Raw genomic sequence first — 22506 nt, 5'->3', positions numbered from 1 at the left:
CCGGGCTTTGCCAAGTGACCCTTCTGTTTCCAACCCCTCTCCAGATGCCGGAGGAGGAGGCCTTCTGTGTGTTTGTCCGCCTCATGCAGGAGTACCGCCTGCGGGAGCTCTTCAAACCAAGCATGGCAGAGCTGGGTCTCTGTATCTACCAGTTTGAGTACCTGCTGCAGGTAAGGGCAATGAAAGGGAGGGCTGGGGTGCAGGAAGACTGTTTTCGCCGTTCAGGGTTTGGTTAGGGTTTCTGAAGGTGCACACCAGCATCTGAATGATTCATGTGGTGCTGGTAATGGGGAGAGAGCGAGAGAGAGTGGGGTGGGTGTGTGTGTGTGGGCTAGCTCTGTTCTACACCCCTGGTTATGGATATAATAAAGGGTGGGGTGATTTTAGAGTATGTGAAGTCTGATTTTGAAAAGCTGCTTTTGCCTGTAGGGTGCAGGAGTTAGATTCTCTGAGCCACGTACTCACTCCACTGGTTTATGGTTAAAGCAGATGGGAGGGCGTGGAGGGTTCATTAGATCTTGTGGTTTTTTTCTGTAGTTTGTCATCCCATGTTGGTATCAGTAAATAATAGTCCAATTGCATCAGACATTCCTTAATTTCCCACATTTGGCTCTCATCAGGGAGCTGTCATTCACAACTTCCCCTTCTGATGTGCACCTGCTCTTTCTGCCTTCTAATGCTTTGTCTTCTGCAATCCTTAGCGTCCCCTCTCTCTCTTTTCTCTGACCTATCTCTTGCTCCTCAGGGGTTCATCCTTCATCTCCTCCAGTATTTTCCAAGTGCCAGGTGACTTCCTGTGAACCTTGTTTCTGATGCAACTGAGCCCCCTTAGAAGGAGTAGCCTAATAATTAAAGTGGCAGGCTGAGAACCAGGGAAGCAGGGGTTCAAATCCCACTGTGGCTTCTTGGGCAAGTCCCTTAACCCTTTATTGCTTCAGGTGAAGACTTAGACTGGAAGCCCTCTGGGGACAAGAACATGATAACATAGTAGGTGATGGCAGATAAAGACCTGACTGGTCTATTCAGTCTGCCTAAGTGAAAAATACCTACTGAATTTGAACAAAACTCACTTAAAAATGACGTGAGCTAAATCCAGAATCAGAAGCCCTGCTAACCTTGACTGCCAAGAGAAGCCTGAAAAGTCTTTGGCGATATGGGCAGAGGTTTGTTGGCTTTGCTGGGTGATAGCCAAACGGACCCCGTTCTCATTAGACATACGTCTTGAAGGGCTGCTTTTAATGAGCTCATGGAAAATGTCCCAGATTGGTTATATTTAGAATGGCGACTCATGTTCCCTTTACATTTATGTCATGTTCTCAGTATTAAGATGCCTAGATTATATAAAGATAATAGAATATTAATGGACACGTGGAAAACATTACGATATGTCAGTAATTTAACACTTAACCCAATACTAAAATCAACAAATCAATCTATATGGCTTAACTCCAAGATTCAAATTGGCGGATTTAAAGTCGTCTGGAAGCATTGGATTATTGCAGGCATAGGGGTTTTAAACGATGTTATTTTAAATGGTAAACTGCTTGATTTTTCACAGTTGCAGCAAAAATAATAAAACACAAAGTTTTAAATGAAGCAGGCTATTCAGGAGGGGATCCCTGAATGGAAGAATCTTAATAATCAATATAGTCTGGAATTCTTGTGCTTTCAGGCGGATTTCTTGGGACACCAAGCCGCACAGTGGTATAAATTTTTTTTTTTTTTCATCTTTATTCCTTTTTATTTCTTTCAACAAGTGTACAATATTATTACAAGTAATTCACATCACTCACTTGACATTCTTAAGCAATATTATTACACATGTTTTAATTCCCTCCACCCACCTCCCATCCCCTCCCCTATCAACAAAATATTTTATCCAAACATATACATATTTAGACTCTCCCTCCCCCCCATTTTTACAAATTATCCCCTAAGGAAAAAGAATAACCCTTAATCATTACATTATTCAATTAATGGCCTCCACACCTCCTTAAACCTTTTAAAATATCCTCTCTGTACGGCAAGAAATCTTTCCATCTTATATAAATGACAAACTGAGTTCCACCAAAAACTACAATTCAATCTAGAACAGTCTTTCCAATTAGTCGTTATTTGTTGAATTCCCACTCCAGTAAGAATCATCAATAATTTGTTGTTTGCTGCAGATATCTGACTTTTGGCCCTCGTACACATTCCAAAAATCACAGTGGTATAAATTAATAACAGGATTTATAAATAAAAAACCAAAGACTGGCCTCAAAGATATTTGGAGCATTGAGATTAAGCATCAAATTTCTGCGTCTCAATGGCCACGAATTTGGTCTTGGAGGATGAGATGTACAGTGTCTGCATCTATGAGACAAACTTGGTTCTTTCTGTTGCATAGAGCATTTTGGACCTCAGTTCGATTCCAAAAGTTAGACAGCTCTACGTCTGAGAGATGCTGGCATTGTAAACTTGAAGCAGGGACTCTAGATCATTTATTATTTTATTGTCCCTTTATCATGGCCTTTTGGAAATCAATTTGGTCCCAAATTAATTGTTTATTAGAGAATCATGTAGCATTATCATATGATACGATTCTATTCGGTACATCAATGAGAACAAAAAGTCAGATTTCATCAAACAACAATAAACTTTTATTGATTATGACAGGGGTCGCCATTCAAAATATCACAAGTAATTGGAGAAACTGCGGTAGATTAAATTATACCTTCTGGTGGAATTCGTTAGGTCACATTTATAAAATGGAAAGCATAATTGCTATTCAAAAAGGGTATTATAATAAATTTAAAAAGATCTGGGGGCCATTGACGAGTAGACACCATTTTCTATTGAAAATATATTTGCAAATGGGGGGAGGAGGGTGAATTAAAGTTTTACTATTGGTTTAATTAATAGTAAAGAATATTTATATTTGTATTTTTTTGATTGAACGCTAAAGGAAAGGGTGGGTGGGAAGGGAATAAATTGATTTATTTGATGTTATACTAGAAATAAATTCAAGTGATGTATTTAATTTTAAATGTTTTATTATTTGTACACTTGTTGTAAGATTAAAAAATGAATAAAGAATTAAAAAAAAAAAAAAAAAAGATCTTTTGTAAAGTCTCCTCTTGCTGCATTTAGGGGGCTATTCAGTCCTGGGGAAAGTAATCTTAAGATAAAAGTACTTCCATATAGTATTTATAAACCACTTTGATTATTCCCACAGAGAAGCTATGACCCTTGATCCTTTAATACCAGGGACTAACTCACCCTTCCATGCTGTCAGATACCACCATGGGGTTGTCCTTCCTTCCCACTCTTGTGCTCCTGCTGTGTGAAACATTTGTAACATCAAAACAAATAAAAGTTCCATGGTAGTCTCCTTTTCTTCCTTAGCGATACATTTAGGATCTAAAACTTTTTTGTATTGATAGATTTTTATTAATATTTTCATGGATAACAAGACAAATCAAATAGTGTTATATAACCTCCAATAACAAACCCAAGAACAATACAGCCTTCCTAAAAATGCCTCCCTCCCCCCCTTTCTCTCCCAACATATCGTTCTTCAATGGCATCAATGAACATCAAATTTTCAAATAAACCTCCTCCCAGAAGTGGAGCTATTACATTTTACATATTGCTTCCTGCTACTACGTCAACTGGAGCGGATTTCATGCGAGTCAATTACATTATAAAAACATAAAGACTTTTAAAAACAAAACAAACAAACTATAAGTCACAGAGACATAAAATCACTTGCCCATTTCAGGAAAAAGAAGCCATTATTCGAGCATTGACCATCACCTAACAGTGCTCTAAGGGCCAAGATGTTTCAAATAAATTAGAATGCCTTATGATATTCTCAGGGACATAACTTTCCTTTTTCTCCTCCGACTTTTTCCTTTCTCCCAGGATCAGTTACCAGAGCTGAACATCCACTTCCGCTCGCAAAGTTTCCACACCTCCATGTATGCGTCATCCTGGTTCCTCACGCTTTTCCTCACCACCTTCCCTCTGCCCGTGGCCACCAGAGTCTTTGACATCTTCATCTATGAGGTAAGAGTCCCGGCCAGCTGCAAAGTGTGAAGAACAGGGAGAAGAAATAACTGCACCTCGTAGCAAACTGAGTCTGAAAAATCAGGGAAGGGGACGGATCCTCATTCAGCTGCCAGAAAAGGATAAAGATGGTGACCTTGTCTTGTCCCCTTCTGGAGACTGAACCTTCGTAAGAGGATGGAAAGGGTGGAATTTGCTTAGAGAAGGGCTGAGATACTCGGAATGTTCTTGCTGAGGGGGAAGAAATGAAAAGGGGGCAGGCGTGATGGAAACATGAAAGTCTGTGACAGATTTCCATTAATATCAGGAAGGGGACATTTTACATAGGAAATGAATTTCCAAGATGAAGAGGCATAAAACAAAATGGGTTGGGGGGGGGAGGGTCAGAGGAAACATGAGAAACTACTTTGTTACAGGGTGCCTGGAATAACCTGCCAGAAGGGAATTAAAGCATGTTTTGGGGCCAGATACAGAAGACAGTGGCAAGAACAGGGCTGGGCCCTGGAGAGCAGAATCGAGGGCAGAGGTGAGAAGGAAAAAACAAAGGCCAGTTAGGTATGAACAGACTACCGATCCCCAGAACCAACTGGTTCAGCCCTGGCAGATTAGTTGTGGCCATTACTGCCCAGAGGACCAAAGAGACTACCCATCCCCAGAACCAACTGGTTCAGCCCTGGCAGATTAGTTGTGGCCATTACTGCCCAGAGGACCAAAGAGACTACCCATCCCCAGAACCAACTGGTTCAGCCCTGGCAGATTAGTTGTGGCCATTACTGCCCAGAGGACCAAAGAGACTACCCATCCCCAGAACCAACTGGTTCAGCCCTGGCAGATTAGTTGTGGCCATTACTGCCCAGAGGACCAAAGAGACTACCCATCCCCAGAACCAACTGGTTCAGCCCTGGCAGATTAGTTGTGGCCATTACTGCCCAGAGGACCAAAGAGACTACCCATCCCCAGAACCAACTGGTTCAGCCCTGGCAGATTAGTTGTGGCCATTACTGCCCAGAGGACCAAAGAGACTACCCATCCCCAGAACCAACTGGTTCAGCCCTGGCAGATTAGTTGTGGCCATTACTGCCCAGAGGACCAAAGAGACTACCCATCCCCAGAACCAACTGGTTCAGCCCTGGCAGATTAGTTGTGGCCATTACTGCCCAGAGGACCAAAGAGACTACCCATCCCCAGAACCAACTGGTTCAGCCTTGGCAGATTAGTTGTGGCCATTACTGCCCAGAGGACCAAAGAGACTACCCATCCCCAGAACCAACTGGTTCAGCCCTGGCAGATTAGTTGTGGCCATTACTGCCCAGAGGACCAAAGAGACTACCCATCCCCAGAACCAACTGGTTCAGCCCTGGCAGATTAGTTGTGGCCATTACTGCCCAGAGGACCAAAGAGACTACCCATCCCCAGAACCAACTGGTTCAGCCCTGGCAGATTAGTTGTGGCCATTTCAAGAGACAATAACCTCGCTAGATTGCCAGGCTAGGGGGTGAGACAGAGGGGTGTTTGGTTGGGCACTGAATTTCACACATGCTCCCTATAAGCTCATTTGGCCAGGAGGGTAGAGAACAAAAGAGGTTAGCAAATGCCCTCTTTGATTGTTCCGCCAAAGGCCCATCCTGACCCCCCTCCTCTTCAGATTCAGAGAATTGCCTGCCCTAGACAGAAGCTGAATCCGTTCTGTTGATGCACTTACTTGGGAAAGAGACTCTGCTAGGCTCAGGAACCTGGTGTCTTTCTCCTCCTTTCCAGGGACTGGAGATCATTTTCCGAGTGGGGATGGCGCTCCTGCAGTTCAATCAGATGGAGCTGATGCAGCTGGACATGGAGGGCATGTCTCAGGTTGGAGCCCCTGTTGCTGTGTTTGGGTGTCACTTTATATGCTATGGCATAGTAACGGGGGGGCCACTTCGCTCCAGGCACTGTCTTGGTGGGGGCACCGGCACCCGTCCTCCTCTCTGTGTCCCCCCCCCCCCTCCGCCACCATGCATGCGCACACATCCCTTTCCTTTCTCGGTACCTCTGTAACGTTCTGGGCACAATCAGCAGCCACAAAGCAAATGTTGCACAACTGTAACAGGTGTTCTCCGTGGACAGCAGGATACAACAGCCACACAAGTGGGTGACATCAAAGCTGAGGTTGCCGATTGGCCCTTGTCAAAGTTCCCTACCCACAAGAAACACTCGCTATAGCTTCAGTTAAATGTCATAGCTTAAAATTGAAATAAATAGTAATGAATTCAGCGAGGGCAGGGATGGGAGGGATTGTGTGGCTGTTGTATCCTTGTTTGTAAAAAATGTAGGAAGGTCATCCTTTCATAGCAACCAACCGATAGGACTTCCTACATTTTTTACAAACAATGATAATGCGACTCCTCATGAATCGGACTGTGGTAAAGTTCTTCAAACTTACCTTCATAGAACATCTTCACAAAATCGTCCTTCACAATTGTTCATATCATATAGCCATTCAACTTTGGGTAAAGCAGTTTCCAAGAGGACGATGTCCAATTGGTTGGCAGATTGCATATCATATTGTTATGGGAATCGACCATTAACCCTCGAGTAACTGCTCATAAACTCAGAGCAAAATCTCTTACTGTTGCCTAGTTAAGAAATGTACCATTACGAGATGTATGTAGGGTGGCAACTTGGGAGTGATCCTTGTACATTTGTTAAACATTACTGTTTGGACCAACCATTGAATCAGGATTATTTGCCTGTTGTAGTTACGAAAGAACAAATTGAATTCCGCTAGCCTCCTCCTTCGTTAGATCTGGTCTCAATCCAACCCTCAGCTTGGGAATCTCCACATGTGTGGATGTTGATATCCTGCTTGTCCATGGAGAAAGCAAATGCCGAGAGCAGGATACAACAGCCACACAATCCCTCCCATCCCTGCCCTATTACTATTTCTTTCAATTTTAAGCTATGACATTTAACTGAAGCTATAGCGAGTGTTCGTGTGGGTAGGGAACTTTGACAAGGGCCGATCGGCAACCTCAGCTTTGACGTCACCCACATGTATGGCTGTTGTATCCTGCTGTCCACGGAGGACACCTGTTACAGGTGTTCAACATTTGCAGTGTGAACAACAAGTTGGGTTGCTGTTTGCGCCTAGAACGTTAGAGGTACAGGGGACAGGAAGAGGCATGTGCGCGCATCAGGAGGAAGCGGAGAAGGAGTGGATGAGGGTGGGGGTGGGGGGCAGGGGAAGGGCACCACCACCCGGGTGCTTCTCACCCTTGCTACGCCATTGTTTGTATGTACGGGCTCTTAACACTGCTTCGGCTGAGAAGGAGCAAATGTGTTCCATCATTTAGGGCGGCTTGACACTCTTTCTTCATTATCAAGGTGGGGGCGCTGCCGAGCTCTTAGTGGGCAGGTTTCACTGTAGATCAGGGATGTCCAACCCTTGACCCGGCTTGAGGGCGTTGCGGAGTTTTGCTCATTGCCGCCCCTAGGTGTTTACCTTCTGGACGGCTCCCTCCTCCCTGCTGCAGTCGTTTCTCTGCACAAAGCCGTGGCTGAGCCGGAAGCCTTCTCTGCTTGACCTTTATTTTCGCTCATCAGCTAGCGTTACTGTTTGTGCGGCCCTAGACATATTTTTTTCATCCAATGCGGCCCAGGGAAGCCAAAAGGTTGGACATCCCTGCTGTAGATCGATATCACTCTGCTCCAGCTCCAGGTCTTAGCTGAAGATTCTCCCTCGTGGTAAGCAATCTCCTAGCCATAGCCTGTCTGAGCAACTGGGCAATCGCTTTATGACATCCTTTTTTTTTTCCCACTGAGTTATAGATTCAAACAGTGTAACAGACTGATTGCAGGACCCATTCAGGAATGTCCTATCCTATTGCCTTGATTTGCATATCTTTGCTGCTTTACCACTCTCGTAAGCAAGTGTCAGCTATTCTCATTTACAGACTTCTCCTTGCCAGCAAATTTGGGTTCTAGAAATAGTTTGTCTTACTGCAGGCTCTCCTTCCTCTCCACTCGCCCCCCCCCCCCTTCCCGTTATGTAGATCTGCTGTTGTGCCCTCCATGATACCATTAGGGTTAAAGTGATTGCACTTGGTAAGTGGGTTCTCTGATATCTGGTACGTCTCCTCCTTCCCCACCCCCACTCCAACAGTACTTTCAGAAGGTGATCCCCAATCAGTTTGACAGCTGTCCCGACAAACTCATCCTGAAGGCATATCAGGTCAAGTACAACCCCAAGAAGATGAAGCGGTAAGTGGCTTGCTTTTAGGGACTTGGGGGAGGGAATGCAGAGTACTTTTATGGCTCCAAGCTGGACCAGTAATCATTTTGCCCCATGACACCCTGGAATTTGGAGTTTTTTCAGGGGGGGGTGCAAATCGGCAGAATGAATTTTTAAATCAAGTTTATCTTAGTCTTTCTCATACCAGAGAATGCTGTAGCCTCTGGTAACAAATTCCAGAGTTTAATTACACAAAATATTTCTTCACTCAATGTGTAAACTCTGGAATTTGTTGCCAGAGAAAGTGGTGAAAGCAGTTTGCTTAGCAAGGTTTAAAAAAGGTTTGGATAATTTCTTAAAAGTAACATAGTATGAAGCCACACTCTGCCAGACAGGGCAGCAGCATCAGAAGAGGGAGGAGAAGGGAAGGGTTCAAGCTGCAGTGTAGCTTAACTTATGGGAGTTTGGTGCCCTTGGCCAGAGCCTCACCTGGTCCATAGGTTAAGCCGGCCCTGTGAGCACAGGTACCAATATTGTAACTTAGCACAATCTACTAAAATTCCAGTTTTCTCCAGGACTAGAATGGCTCTCGGTCCCTACTGTTAAAACGTCAGCCCCCCCTCCCTTTAATACCTTGATTGATCAAAGCCCTGAGCTTCAGTTTCTACTGTTTTGACTCAGAAAGAAGGATATTGAACAGAGCAACATTTCATGTCATTTCACCATGCGGTTCTAGTCGCTTTCCAGACTCGCTTCTGTTTTTTATTTCAAGGTTGGAGAAGGAGTATGCCACGCTGAAGAGCAAAGAAATGGAGGAGCAGATTGAGATCAAGGTATTAAAGGGCCGCCCTAGCTGGTAGCTTTGCCTGTGGCACCATGTGCATGAGGCCCCTGTTAATACAGTACGGTGTACAGAGTCTGGATGATGCCACTTCTGCTTGCACCCCCTGTTCTCACCCCTTCAAAGTCTATTATCTGGTCTCTGTACCTCTAATCTCCCTGCTGGGAGCCACACTACCTACTTCACAAGCTGTGGCAGGACAGAACAAGTACCCATCCCACACATCACTCTAAAATCCATTTCCTTTTTTTATTAACAATAAACCTTAGCAAGAGATAAACCGTCTCTATTACATAAGACATACTGTAAGTCTTCAGTACAGGATCATGACAAGTCATTAACGCTCCCCACCCCCAGATCTTCCTCTGCCTTCCCCCTCCCCCCATTAAAACAGCAGACATCAAAGAAAAGAGGAACCAGTTGCAAAACTAATCTTTAGCATGGTGGGTTGATTCAATCCAACCATTCCTTTATAGTCTGACCATATTTTCTGAAATGTAGAAAGTCTGTTCCTTTATAGGGCTGTCAGCTTAGAGTTTAGATCTTCTAGGAATCTCTGCTGGTCTAAAATGCATTTCCAATTCAGATGCATACCATTATATGTCTTTCATTGCTGACTGTGTGGCAGCTGCATTGAAAGAATATGTGAGTGATAGTCTATGGAATAGGAATAATACATTGCTTGCTGTAGTCAGCCGTTGTGCCTCCATTTGACTTCCACTAGGGGGCACACTTGGCCCTCTTTTCACCTGGACGCTGCTCTGCTCACTCACCTCTTCTCATACCCATAGAGACTGCGCACTGAGAACCGCTTGCTGAAACAGCGCATTGAGACCCTGGAAAAGGTAAAATGCTCCAGTCCTTAAGAGTGTTTGAAGTGGGTGGAACTATGATAGAGAACATAGGTGGTGGAACACCTGTACCAAATATCTCAAGCACGCTGGTATGGCCAGGTCTCCCAAATTACACTTTTCCAGTGAACATGTTTCCAGGAAATAATTACAGGTTAGGACAGGGGTCTCAAAGTCCCTCCTCGAGGGCCGGAATCCAGTTGGGTTTTCAGGATTTCCCCAATGAATATGCATGAGATCTATTAGCATACATTGAAAGCAGTGCATGCTAATAGATCTCATGCATATTCAATAGGGAAATCCTGAAAACCCGACTGGATTGTGGCCCTCGAGGAGGGACTTGGGTTAGGAGCATTTGACTTGAATGTTATCCCTCCCCTCCTTGACTTTTGAATTGAGATAAGGGGGAGAAATGCAAGTTTTGTGTTAGAGTGGAAATGAAAGCTAGAACACAGGAAGATAAAGTATCCCCCCGAACTAAAACTCAGGAGGAAAAAGTGCAAGGAGACACAGTGAGAGTTTAAGGCTCGGGCACAGGGAGATACAATGACTTACTCCAGGGATCTCAAAGTCCCTCCTTGAGGGCTGCAATCCAGTCGGGTTTTCAGGATTTCCCCAATGAATATGCATTGAAAGCAGTGCATGCACATAGATCTCATGCATATTCATTGGGGAAAACCTGAAAACCCGACTGGATTGCGGCCCTCAAGGAGGGACTTTGAGACCCCTGACTTACTCTGAGGTTGGGGATTAGAACAGGCTCAGGGAGGTAAAGTCTCACACAGATCTAGAGCCAGCTGCTGTGTGTGTTCAAATCCTTAGTTGTTTAACTCAGTGGCGTAGTAAGGAGGGGAGGTGGGGCGGTCTTCCTCGGGGTGCCGGCACCCCTCCTCCTCACTGCCCCCACTTCCCGCTCCTCCCCCTGCTGCTTCTCCACCCTTCCCCGTACCTTTTTAACTTCGGCGCGTGCAGCCTGCGTCGGCTTTGGCGCTTTCTCTGACGTCACTTCCGGGAGGAAGTGATGTCGGAGAGTGCCGAAGCTGACGCAGGCAGCGAGTTTTTCGCCGAAGTTAAAAAGGTACAGGGAAAGGGCGAACGCTCGTGGCAGAGGGGCGCCGGTCATCCTTGCTATGCCACTAGTTTCACTGACTCTGCCTGTGACTTTGGGCAAAAATACTTGATCTCCTTGTGCCTGTAGACCAGTGTACACTCTGCAAGCCACCCTGAAAATAGCCTGAAATCTTTAAGGAATTAAACTTGCAAAGCAGATAAAGGTCACATTTTGAAAAGTGGCCAGCAGTATGCTTCTTAGGCTGCTCGGTGCTTGGGTTGCTTTGACCTTCTGACTCCTTGAGCCATCCTCGGCTCTGTCTCTGTGCTTCTAGCAGTCATTCTAGTGCTGTGGTGATTACCTTGTTCTTGTCCTCTCTCTCTTTCTGTCTGGATCCTCCCTCCTGCCTCCCCTAGGAGAGCGCTGCTTTGGCAGATAGATTAATCCAGGTACTGTAGCAACGTTTTCATCTTTCCATCCTTTGATTCATTCTGTGCACGAGTGGTCTAAAGTCCATTAGGTAGAACAGACCGAGGACCGCAGTGAAACGCGGTTTGAGAGACCACCCAGTCTTTACGCGATCTGCTTGGCCGTAGCAGGTGATCTGGTGAAAAAGTCTGACTTACTTTATTTGGCCACCCCATGTCATTCCTGGATTGCTGGCCCAGCTACTAATATACTGACTCAGTGTGGGGAAATCCATGAGTTCCTCATAGGCTCCATCAATTATGCCATTGTTCCATTCTGAAGTAGTTAATTTGGTCTCACTCCCTGCTGTATTCGCATTGAGGAACTACTCCAGGGTTAGTGTGCGAGCCCTCTAAAGTTCACACTTAATGCTGGTGTGGACTTCAGAACAGCACTCGCATACATGTGGCCTGGAGCAATGCAAGAGGTGAACCCTTCACCTGGGGAGTGTGTACTAGTCCAACCTGCTTACCAGTTTCTTCCTAGTTTGACCAAGTGGCAGTGAGTGTACGGAGGCCCAGGTGAAAACAACTTGGCTGCTCAGCAGAGCGCATAAGGGCCCTTACTCTGTAATTATAAGAAAGAAAGAACAAAATATAGGAAAATTATTAAATAATACACTACATATATGATAAAAATAATTATATGTTGAATTTATAATACTAAGGAAATACAAATTAACATATTGTTAAATGGATAATGATACATTAATGAAATGTTATGGAAAATGATTAAAGATATAAAAGATCAATATAGATAGATAGAAGGGAAATTTGTTTAAATATTGAATATTGATTGCCTGGAATGGGGAGAATGTTTGGATTACAGTTCCAATGTGTATCCTTAAGCAGCCAATGTACTGGGTGGGAAAGGGAGGGACAAGGAGAATATTTATTAGAATAATTAAGGGAGATACATTAGGGTTAAATATGTGTGTCATGAAGAAAATTTTTTGGATATTAAATATGAAAGAGGAGAGGAAGAATAAGATAATGAAAAGTATTAAAATGTATAATGTCTTTTAAAATTTATTCTATTAATGTCAATGGCCTGAATCATGTAATTAAAAGGAAAAAAATATTAACATTTTTAAAAAAGCAAAATGCGGATATTTACTGTCTGCAAGAGACACATCTTAATATGAAGGAATCACAGAAATTAACAGGTGGATGGATAAAGGAATGTTTTTTTGCTCCAGCAGTGGGTAAAAAAGCAGGGGTTGCAATTCTTATAAATAAAAAATGTATGGTCAATATAAAGGTAAAATGTTCAGATCCACATGGAAGATGGATACATATCGATATAGGTATGGGAAATGATACCCTGACGTTATTTAATATATATGCCCCTAATTCGAATCAATCAGAATTTTTCAAAAAGCTACAAAATATGTTATTACCACTGGCTGCCTCTAATTTAGTGGTAGCTGGAGATTTTAATGCTGTAATGGATCCATTATTGGATAAAAAACCAGGTAAAAATATTAAATCTTTAGGTCTAGATAATTTAGTTCGATCATGCGATTTGAAAGATATATGGCGTATTCTTCATTTTAATGATCAGGAATATTCATTTTGTTCACAGGTTCATAAATCATTTTCAAGAATAGATTATATTTTTGTTTCAACAAATAAAGTGCAACAAGTGATTAAAGCCTCCATTGATCCTATTATTATTTCGGATCATGCGGGAATATGGATAGAATTACAATTAGATCAATTAGAAAATAATAGACCTCTTTGGAGATTTGATAATGCATTACTTGTGGATGACAAATTTTTGGAAAATTTTAAAACACAAATTAATGAATTTTTTCAAACAAATTTAGTGGAAGATACATCTATAGAGAATGTATGGGATGCATTTAAAGCAACTATGAGGGGTAATATTATATCATATTCAGCTTTTATTAGGAAACAAATTAAAAAACAATATATAGAATTAGAAAAAGAAATAAAAATATTAGAAGCTAAATTGATAAGTAAATGGGAATATGAAGTTTTGCAAGCTCTTTTGAAAGCAAAAGGTAAATATAATGAATTAACTTCAAAAATGATAAGAAAAGATTTGTTTTCCAAGCAAACAGTGTATTATGGAAGTTCTAATAAGGCGGGAAAATTATTGGCAAATTATCTTAAGGCAAAAAAAAGGAGAACTAATATTAATGGAATAAGAGATGATAAAGGTATAATAACAAATCAAACAAATATAATATTAAAACAATTTTTAAACTTTTATAAGGATCTATATTCCTCCGAACCTTATTTGGAGAAACAAAAAGATGGAAAAAAATTTTTAGATTTAATTAATGGACCTAAGATTCCTGATCATATAAAACGAAGTTTAGAAGAACCTATATCATTAAAAGAATTAGAAACAGCATTGAGATCTCTTAGAGTTGGATCCGCTCCAGGTGGTGATGGTTACACAGTAGAATTTTATAAAACATTTCAAAATATCCTCTCCCCACATTTATTAAAATTATATCAGACACAACTTATAAAAGGTAATATAAAAGGTACTATGGCTGAATCAATAATAATTGTTTTGCCTAAGCCAAATAAAGATCCTACTTTGGTTTCAGACTACAGGCCTATATCTTTGATAAATGTTGATAATAAACTTTTGGCAAAAATTTTGGCTTTGAGATTAGCCAAAGCTCTCCCACATATTATAGATATGCACCAAACGGGTTTCGTTGCTAAAAGACATTCCTCCAATAACTCTAGACTATTATTTCACATGCTAAACTTGTCAAAAAAAATGGATGAACCGGCTTTCACAGTTTCATTAGATGCTGAGAAAGCATTTGATAGGGTAGAATGGAATTTTATGTATCAGGCTTTAGAATGGTTTGGTATAGGTTCTGGATTTATACAAATGGTAAAAACATTGTATAGCTTCCCGATTGCAAGATTAAATATTAATAATATGATATCTGATGGTTTTCAATTGCAGAGGGGAGTTAGACAAGGCTGTCCTTTATCTCCTTTGTTATTTGATGTTGTATTAGAACCCTTATTGTTAGCAATACAACAAACGAGGGAGATACAAGGTATTCCATATTCAGATATGGAATATAAAATTTCGGCTTATGCTGATGATATTTTGCTTTATTTGAGAAATCCAGAGTCTACCTTATCTTCTTTATTGGAATTAATTGATAAGTTTGGCAAATTTTCAGGTTATAAAATTAATTGGAATAAATCTGAAATTATACCCTTGAATGTTCACTGTGTAAAAGGATTATTTGATACTTTTCCATTCATATGGAAAGAAGAAGGATTTAAATATCTAGGCATTCAAGTTAAAAAAACAATTGAAGATACTGTAAAAGAAAATGAAAAATATGTATTAAAAAAAGTTACGGAGTTATGTGAGCAATGGAACCCATTACATATTTCTTGGTGGGGAAGAGTTCAAACTATTAAAATGATGATGTTGCCTGTAGTTTGCTACCAAATGAGTATGATACCTATTTATTTTCAGGGGTCCTTTTATAAAAAGCTTAATAGAATTTTAACAAAATTTCTTTGGCTTGGTAAAACATCTAGAATAGCTTTAGTAACCTTACAAAAATCAATTAAGGAGGGAGGGGTAAATTTTCCAAATTTTTATAGGTACCATCAAGCCTATATTCTACGTCAGGGTATGTATTGGATCCTCCCAGAACTTATAGATAATGCACCAGATTGGTTATATTTGGAATGGCGCCTTATGTTTCCCCTAAATTTAGTTCATCTACCAAGTATTAATATACCTAAAAGATACAAAGAAAATAAAATAATAATGGATACTTGGAAAACATTGAGATTTACTGATAAATTAACACCCATCCCAATATACAAATCAACTAATCAATCCATATGGATAAACTCCAAGATCAAAATTGGCGGAGCTCAAATCCTTTGGAAGAACTGGATTAATGCAGGCATTAGATCTCTAGATGATATTATTTCAGAAGGTAAACTGCTGGATTTTCCACAATTGCAACATAGATTTGGTCTCAATAAAACACAAAGTTTTAAATGGTTGCAATTGAAGCAGGCCATTCAGGTTGGGTTCCCTGAATGGAAATCATTAAACAATCAATATAGTTTAAAGTTCTTATGCTTTAAAGCAGACTTCCTAGGACATCAAGCCGCATTGTGGTATAAATTAATATCTGGATATTTAAATAAAAAACCAAAAAATGGTCTAAGAGACATTTGGAGCATTGAGATTGGACATCAAATTAATGCATCTCAATGGCCACTAATTTGGTCTTGGAGAATGGGATGTACAGTGTCAGCATCTATGAGACAAACATGGTTCTTTTTATTACATAGAGCTTTTTGGACCCCTACTCGTTTACAAAAATTAGACAGTTCTAAGTCTAATAGATGCTGGCACTGTAATCTAGAACCAGGGACATTAGATCATTTATTATATCATTGTCCTTATATTAAAATTTTTTGGAATTCAATTTGGCCACAAATTAATAAATTAATGGAAAATCATATTGCAATATCATATGATACAATTTTATTTGGAACAATGATGAGAATAAAAAGTCAAATTTCACCAGAAAATAATAAGCTTTTATTAATTATGACAGGGGTTGCCATTCAACATATAACTAACAATTGGAAAAATTACAACAACCTAAATTACACATTTTGGTGGAATACAATATGTCATATTTTTAAAATGGAAAGAACAATAGCAATACAAAAAGGGACATATACTAAATTTATAAAAATATGGGGGCCATTGACAAAATACTGTAATGAATAAATAATATGATGTTTTCTTCTTCTTTTCTTCTTTTAAGGATCTTTTTATGACACACATAGAGGGGGGGTAAGAAAAATTAATTTATACATAGTATGTTATAATATATTATACAAAATGTAACGTATGAATAAAAGGTAATAAAAGGGTGGGGGGAGGGAAATGGGACAAAATTTGTTTAGATTATATTGTATTAGATATAAAAAGTTATAGAATATATATCAATTGTATTCTATTATGTTGTATACTGTTTATAAAAATTTGAAAATTAAAATATTATATTAAAGTAATGAAAGGGAGGGGGGAGGGTGAGGGGGAAAATCAAATTCAGATATATAATGTATTAGATATAAAAGTGATAATATGCATTTATCAATTGTATTTTATTATTATGTACACTTTATGAAAAATTAGAAAATAAAAAATAATGGGAAAAAAAAAAAAAAAAAGGGCCCTTACTCTGTGAAACAGTGGCTCTCAAACCAAACCTCAAAACACACCCAGCCAGTCAGGTTTTCAGGAAATCCACAATGAATATGCATACATAAATCTCAAAAACCAGACTGGGTGGGAACCCCTGCTCCAAGCTAAATATTTTCTTGCACTTGGTGAAGCAGAAGGAATGGTACACTTGAGGTTAGGATGTGGCTTTTCTGAACTGCCACTTAAGGCTCTCACATGAATTGTCTCTCCCTTTCACCCGTCACCTGCACCATAAACTGAGCAATCTCTGCCCGACGCTAGAGATGCCCAGCGCTTAGCAGTGGTCTTTTGAAGGTGCCTTACACCATTCGGTTCTGTCTGTACTGTAAAGGCAGAAACTCCAGTTTACAAAATACTGATGTGTGTGTGGGGTGGGGTGGGGTGGGGGGGTGCTATGAGGTGTACACCTTCTCATTCGTCAGCACCGTTTCCATTGTAAATCTGACGTGAACCCACGAGCTTGAGACTTTAGACCACTCGTCAAACTGCTGGGCCGTATTTTCAAAAGATGAAGAGGCACTTTTGAAGATAAGGTCCCTGGTGTTTGCTTTATTTTCAGCTGCATACTCATTTGTTGGAGGAAATAATAATAATAATAACAACTTTATTTTTATATACCGCCATACCACAAACCGTTCTAAGCGGTTTACAAGGGAAGAGACTGTATACAGACTGCGACATTACAGCGAACTTTTGAATTTACATTGGCTTGTTAAGTTTAGTCAGGTTTATCTGGAAGTGTATTGAAAGTGCATCAGGTTGAGGTGGGGTCAAAGAGAGAGGTTTTTATTGACTTTCTAAACGTTTGGTACGAGAGTGGTATAATGAGTGGATAGTGGGATTTACCCCAGTTAAAGGGTTTTATCCGTCGCAAAAACTCTTCTACATACCCAAGTGAAGGGACATAGTGCTTGTGGTTTTTAAATACTATCCTGTGCAGGAAACTCTATCTTTATGGTGTCCTTTGTTCAAAGATAGCATTTGGAGAGAGAGAGAGAGAGTGAATCTGGAGGATATATTTACCTTAATAATCCAAATGGCTCCATGTCCAGATGAGCTTTTGTATCAATTTATACTCAGCCTTCCAGGGACATGTATAGAAAAAGAAATCTATTTTCTTTTAATTAGCCCAGAATTCTTTTCATCTTTTAAAGAAAATGCATTAAAAGTCGTGTGTTTCAGAAGGTGACATGGATCTTTCCTCCCCAACCCTGCCTCCCTGCAGGGCCAGGTTACCCGAGCCCAGGAAGCTGAGGAGAATTACGTGATCAAGCGCGAGCTAGCTGTGGTGAGGCAGCAGCACAATTCGGCCACCGAGAACCTTCAGAAAGCCCAGAGCACCATTCGCCAGCTGCAAGAGCAGAAGGTAAAGGAGGGAGCCAGGAACAGGCAAGAAGGGAGGCCAGGGTTAACCTCCAAGTCTGGTAGGAGGGAAGGAAAAGTGTGTGAGCTGGGGAGGGGGGAGGAAGACAGATGCTGGTCTCAAGGTGGCACGTATCCTGAGATAGAGGCCTTGGGAAGACGGGAGGTTGCACCTGTCCTCAAAGAGGAAGCCCAAAGGAATGTCATTTAGCATAGCACATGAAAGTGACAGTGTAAATTGTGATCTCATAATAACATCCATGGCCACATTTCAATATTTGTTCTATTTGAAATCTGTTTTTATTAATTGGAAAGAACCAGAAACCAACAAATACAAAATAGCAGACATGAATTTGAAATGATACAAGAAAGGGGCCCCCCCCCCCAAGAGGGCTGGACCCTGATGTCCTCCTGGGTTACAAAGGCACCCTTTCCCCCTAAATCCCCCCCAGAAGACCCTCACCCAACAGACCCTTGCCCCAACCCCCTCCCTCTCCCTTCTCCCCCATTCCAAGAACAAAGGTCATACAGGTGGGGTAGGGTACAACTGCATTCTGTTCAAAATGCGACTATGACTCCTTGGAGGCAAAATGTCCAAATAAGGAGACCAAGTTCGGACAAAGACTCTGCTTCTGTGGCGAGAGGAGTAAGCCATTCTGGCCTCCCATCCCATAAGTTCGTGTAATTCCTCTAATACCAGAAGAAGGGAGGAGCATCAGCCAACCACTAATTCAGAATACACTTTTCCCCCAGGATATAACATTTACTCAGCAGAAAACACAGAGAAGTGAGCAAACAGCATATGAAACACAGAGAGAGGGACAGGAACATGCAACAGGCCCTGAAGGAAGGAAGCCAGAGCTCCCCAAAAGCCCTGAATACTCTCACAACTCCAAATGCCATGAAAGTAAGAATTCACTTCAGTTAGGCAAGTAAGACAGTGTTGGGTGTCCACACAGCCCATGTGGTAGGCCCGACTCTGGGAGGTATATGCTCTCAACAGGGTTCTATAGTGGTGCTCAATGGAGCTCAGCATTATGTACTAGAGCTGGGATTCGTTTAAGAGCTCGGAGCAAAAAATCCGCCCCAAGCTCCCTCCCCAAATCCCATCGCCAAGCCTCCCAAACAGAGGAGAAATCCCAAGGAGGCCCAAGGGCTCCAAGCTGCTTATGAAAGAGGAGACCGAGACCCGAGGCTCAGGATCCTCTCCCCCCTCCAGAAAGACACAAAACACAAAGATAGGGACCCCCTAGGAAGAGATTGCACATAATGTAGCAATTGATAATGAGCATAGGCAAAGCCATACTGCAACAACTCATTGCAGGACAAAAGCCCCCTGTCGTCCCGCAAATATGGGAAAGAAGTTCAAAGCCCCTAGCCCGCCATCTACCAAAAACCGAAGGGACCAGCCCCAGGGGAAAGGAGAGATTACCGTTCAGAGGCAACAAAACACTAACATGGAGATCCTGACGTCACAGGGGAAGCAGCCGCTGCCACACCTCCCAAAGCGGTCTAAACAAGACACTACGTCTCTAGGAGCAGGCACCTCCGCCAGCTGGGCGTGGAGAAGAGAGGAGGTGAGTAGGATAAAAATAATCTCATTCCAGGGAGGTGCCAGTATAGAGAGCAGTACCCAAAACCCAATCCCGGACATGTCGGAAAAGACAAGCCTGATTATAAAGAACAATATTCGGCACACCGAAGCCTCCCCGGTCCCAAGAGCCCACCAGCAACTGTCACCGCAACTTAGGCTTCCTGCCCCCCACCCCCACTCCCCCACAACAAAGCTTCAATAGCAAAGAGTAGAAGGCCTGGACATCTTTGTGCAAGAGACACAAAGGAAGTGTCTGCAGAACGTAAAGCCACTTAGGGAGCAACACCATTCTAAAGAGATGCACTCTCCCCATCAATGAAGGTGACAAATCCCTATATAAATGCCTTTTGGAAGTTAATTTGGCCCCAAATTAATTCATTGTTAGAAAATCATGTTGGCCTTTCATATGATACTGTATTATTTGGTACATCAATGAGATTTAAAAGCCCAATTTCTGCAAATAATAAACTTTTATTAATATTAACAGGGGTTGCCATTCAGCAGATTACAGGAAATTGGAAAGATTACACTAAACTAAATTATACTTTTTGGTGGAATTCAGTATGCCATATTTATAAAATGGAAAGGGAGCTTGCTATGCAACAAGGAAATTATCATAAGTTTAAAAAGATTTGGGGGCCATTGATTGTTTATTCTAATGATCAGACATCTTAAAACACCTTAGTATTGGATAAGATATAGGGGGGGGATTATGAATGATAATAATTGTTAATTGTTACTTATTAATATATGGGTGGGAGGGATGGGATTCTTTTATATTTATATATTTGGAGGATTACAAATAAGATTGTCAAGTGATTAATTAATAGATTTCTGAGTGATTATTGTACACTTGTAATTTCTGAAAATGAATAAAGATTAAAAAAAAAAAAAAAGAAAGTGACAAATCACACCAAGTAGCCAGGACAGAGCCAGTAGTGGAAAGCAAGCGATTGACATTCAACCGGTAAAGCCCCTGAACATCCATGGATAATTGGATTCCCAAGTAGCGAAAGGATGGCTCAGCCCATTTCAACAGAAAGGCCCCTCCTCAAGACCGCTGAAGATGCTTAGTAGAGGCCAGCGCCTCCGATTTCTTCATTTGTTTGTTCTGGTTTTTAAGACGGACACATTGCCATTCGGACTTGGCAGGCTTGTAATAGCAGTAAGGTCTGAAGTTGACTGGGGCTCCTTTGAGACTTTACCCTCAGGATTGGCACTGTAACACCTGAAAATACTGAGGTGACAGTACTGTAGCAGAGCCGGAGAAAGCGGCGATGGGGGGGGGGGAGGGAATAAACCGGTATTTTATGGGTCAGATTCTTTGCAGCTGCAGCCCCTGGCATTTGGATCAGCAAAGACGACGGGTTAGCCACCAAGCTGAGGTTAGCTATGGTAACCTCCAAAGCAAATCTGAGCAGGTGACGGCTGTGTAGCATGCATAAAAGCATGCAAGTACGTTAGGCAAAGCAAAGCTTGGCTGCCCCAACTCCCACCTGCTCTCATGATGATGTAGCCGCTCCTTGGGGGAGGAGGGGCTTCCCCAGCCCCCTGAAATCTGCAGGTGTCTGGAGGCTCAGGGCGAGATCCAATGTTTATCTGCGAATCTTGGTGTTGGCGCTAGGAAAGATTGTTGACTGGTGATAGTTTGCACCAGCCAGGTGTGGCAGATCAGTTATGTGGGACTTGGCACGAGGGAGGAAGAATGAGATTTTGGTCCAGGGACATCGTCTGATTGCACCACAGGGGCAGGGAAGGGATTTTATTCATCCAAAGAACATTCATGACTGAGGATCCCTGTTGCCAAGTAATTGTTAAGACAGAAGCGTGAAGAGTTTAAAATCAGTGGAGTAATTATATCTTTCCACCAGATTCCATGAGTAGATCTATTTTTTTTTTTTTTTACAACAAATATACCTAGTACCAGAACCATGGCGGAGAATGTGAGACCAAGCAGACCATCTTGTATGAAACATTTTGGACTGGTGCTTCAGAACCATCTCCTGGAGGCATACCTCGCCAGCCGGTTACCACAATGAATATGTACGAGAGAGATTTGCATACAGAGGGACTCCACCTTCATTATGGCAATACTGAAACTGGCCAGGGTAGAGAAAAGTTGACACAATTTCCCGATGCTAGAGTGGTGCTTGTACTCAATTCGATTTTCCACCCACACCTGGCCATATCCACTGCAGGGCATCTCATTCATAGCAGTTCTCTCTCAGGGTATCAGTCATTTGCCTAGTCCAGGGGTAGGAAATTCCAGTCCTCGAGAGCCGGAGCCAGGTTTTCAGGATATCCACAATGAATATGCATGAGATAGATTTGCATCTCAAGGAGGCAGTGCATGCAAAACCATCTCATGCATATTTTTTGTGGATATTCTGAAAACCTGACCTGGCTCCAGCTCTCGAGGACCGGAATTGCCTACCCTTGGCCTAGTCCAACTGGCAAATCATTTCCCTTATAGCAAGGATCTCAAAGTCCCTCCTCGCGGGCCGCAATCCGGTCGGGTTTTCAGGATTTCCCCAATGAATATGCATTGAAAGCAGTGCATGCACATAGATCTCATGCATATTCATTGAGGAAATCCTGAAAACCTGACTGGATTGCAGCCCTCAAGGGGGGACTTCGAGACCCCTGCCTTATAGGCACTGATACATGAATGAAAAAATGCTTCTTGGAGAAGTTTTTACTTTGTTTCCTTGTCCGATTCAGGATCCCCATGGAAATTAGCAGGAATTAATATACAGCAGAGTTAATTTCTGATGTTGTGACATTGCTTTTAGTCTTAATTAGCTGAGCTACTCGGCATTGCTCTTT

General features: G+C 41.9%; 1 protein-coding gene across 3 annotated transcripts in view; it reads left to right on the top strand.

Annotated features, from left to right (window-relative positions):
• The window catches only part of EVI5L (ecotropic viral integration site 5 like), a 98718-nt gene that overhangs the window by 41475 nt on the left and 34737 nt on the right, over nt 1-22506 (top strand). For 2 of the 3 annotated variants that reach the window (XM_033924460.1, XM_033924461.1), the window contains exons 6-13: nt 45-170; nt 3907-4050; nt 5809-5898; nt 8189-8286; nt 9030-9090; nt 9890-9943; nt 11417-11449; nt 17950-18090. In XM_033924460.1, coding sequence (XP_033780351.1) covers nt 45-170; nt 3907-4050; nt 5809-5898; nt 8189-8286; nt 9030-9090; nt 9890-9943; nt 11417-11449; nt 17950-18090 — 747 coding nt within the window. The remainder of the gene's footprint in view (nt 1-44; nt 171-3906; nt 4051-5808; nt 5899-8188; nt 8287-9029; nt 9091-9889; nt 9944-11416; nt 11450-17949; nt 18091-22506) is intronic. The other variant, XM_033924462.1, reaches the window with a different exon arrangement.

This window comes from Geotrypetes seraphini, chromosome 16 (assembly GCF_902459505.1).
Source record: "Geotrypetes seraphini chromosome 16, aGeoSer1.1, whole genome shotgun sequence".
NCBI classification, from domain to species: Eukaryota; Metazoa; Chordata; class Amphibia; order Gymnophiona; family Dermophiidae; genus Geotrypetes; species Geotrypetes seraphini.
The sequence above is the reverse complement of the archived record's forward strand: the minus strand, read 5'-3'. Positions and strand labels throughout refer to the sequence as shown.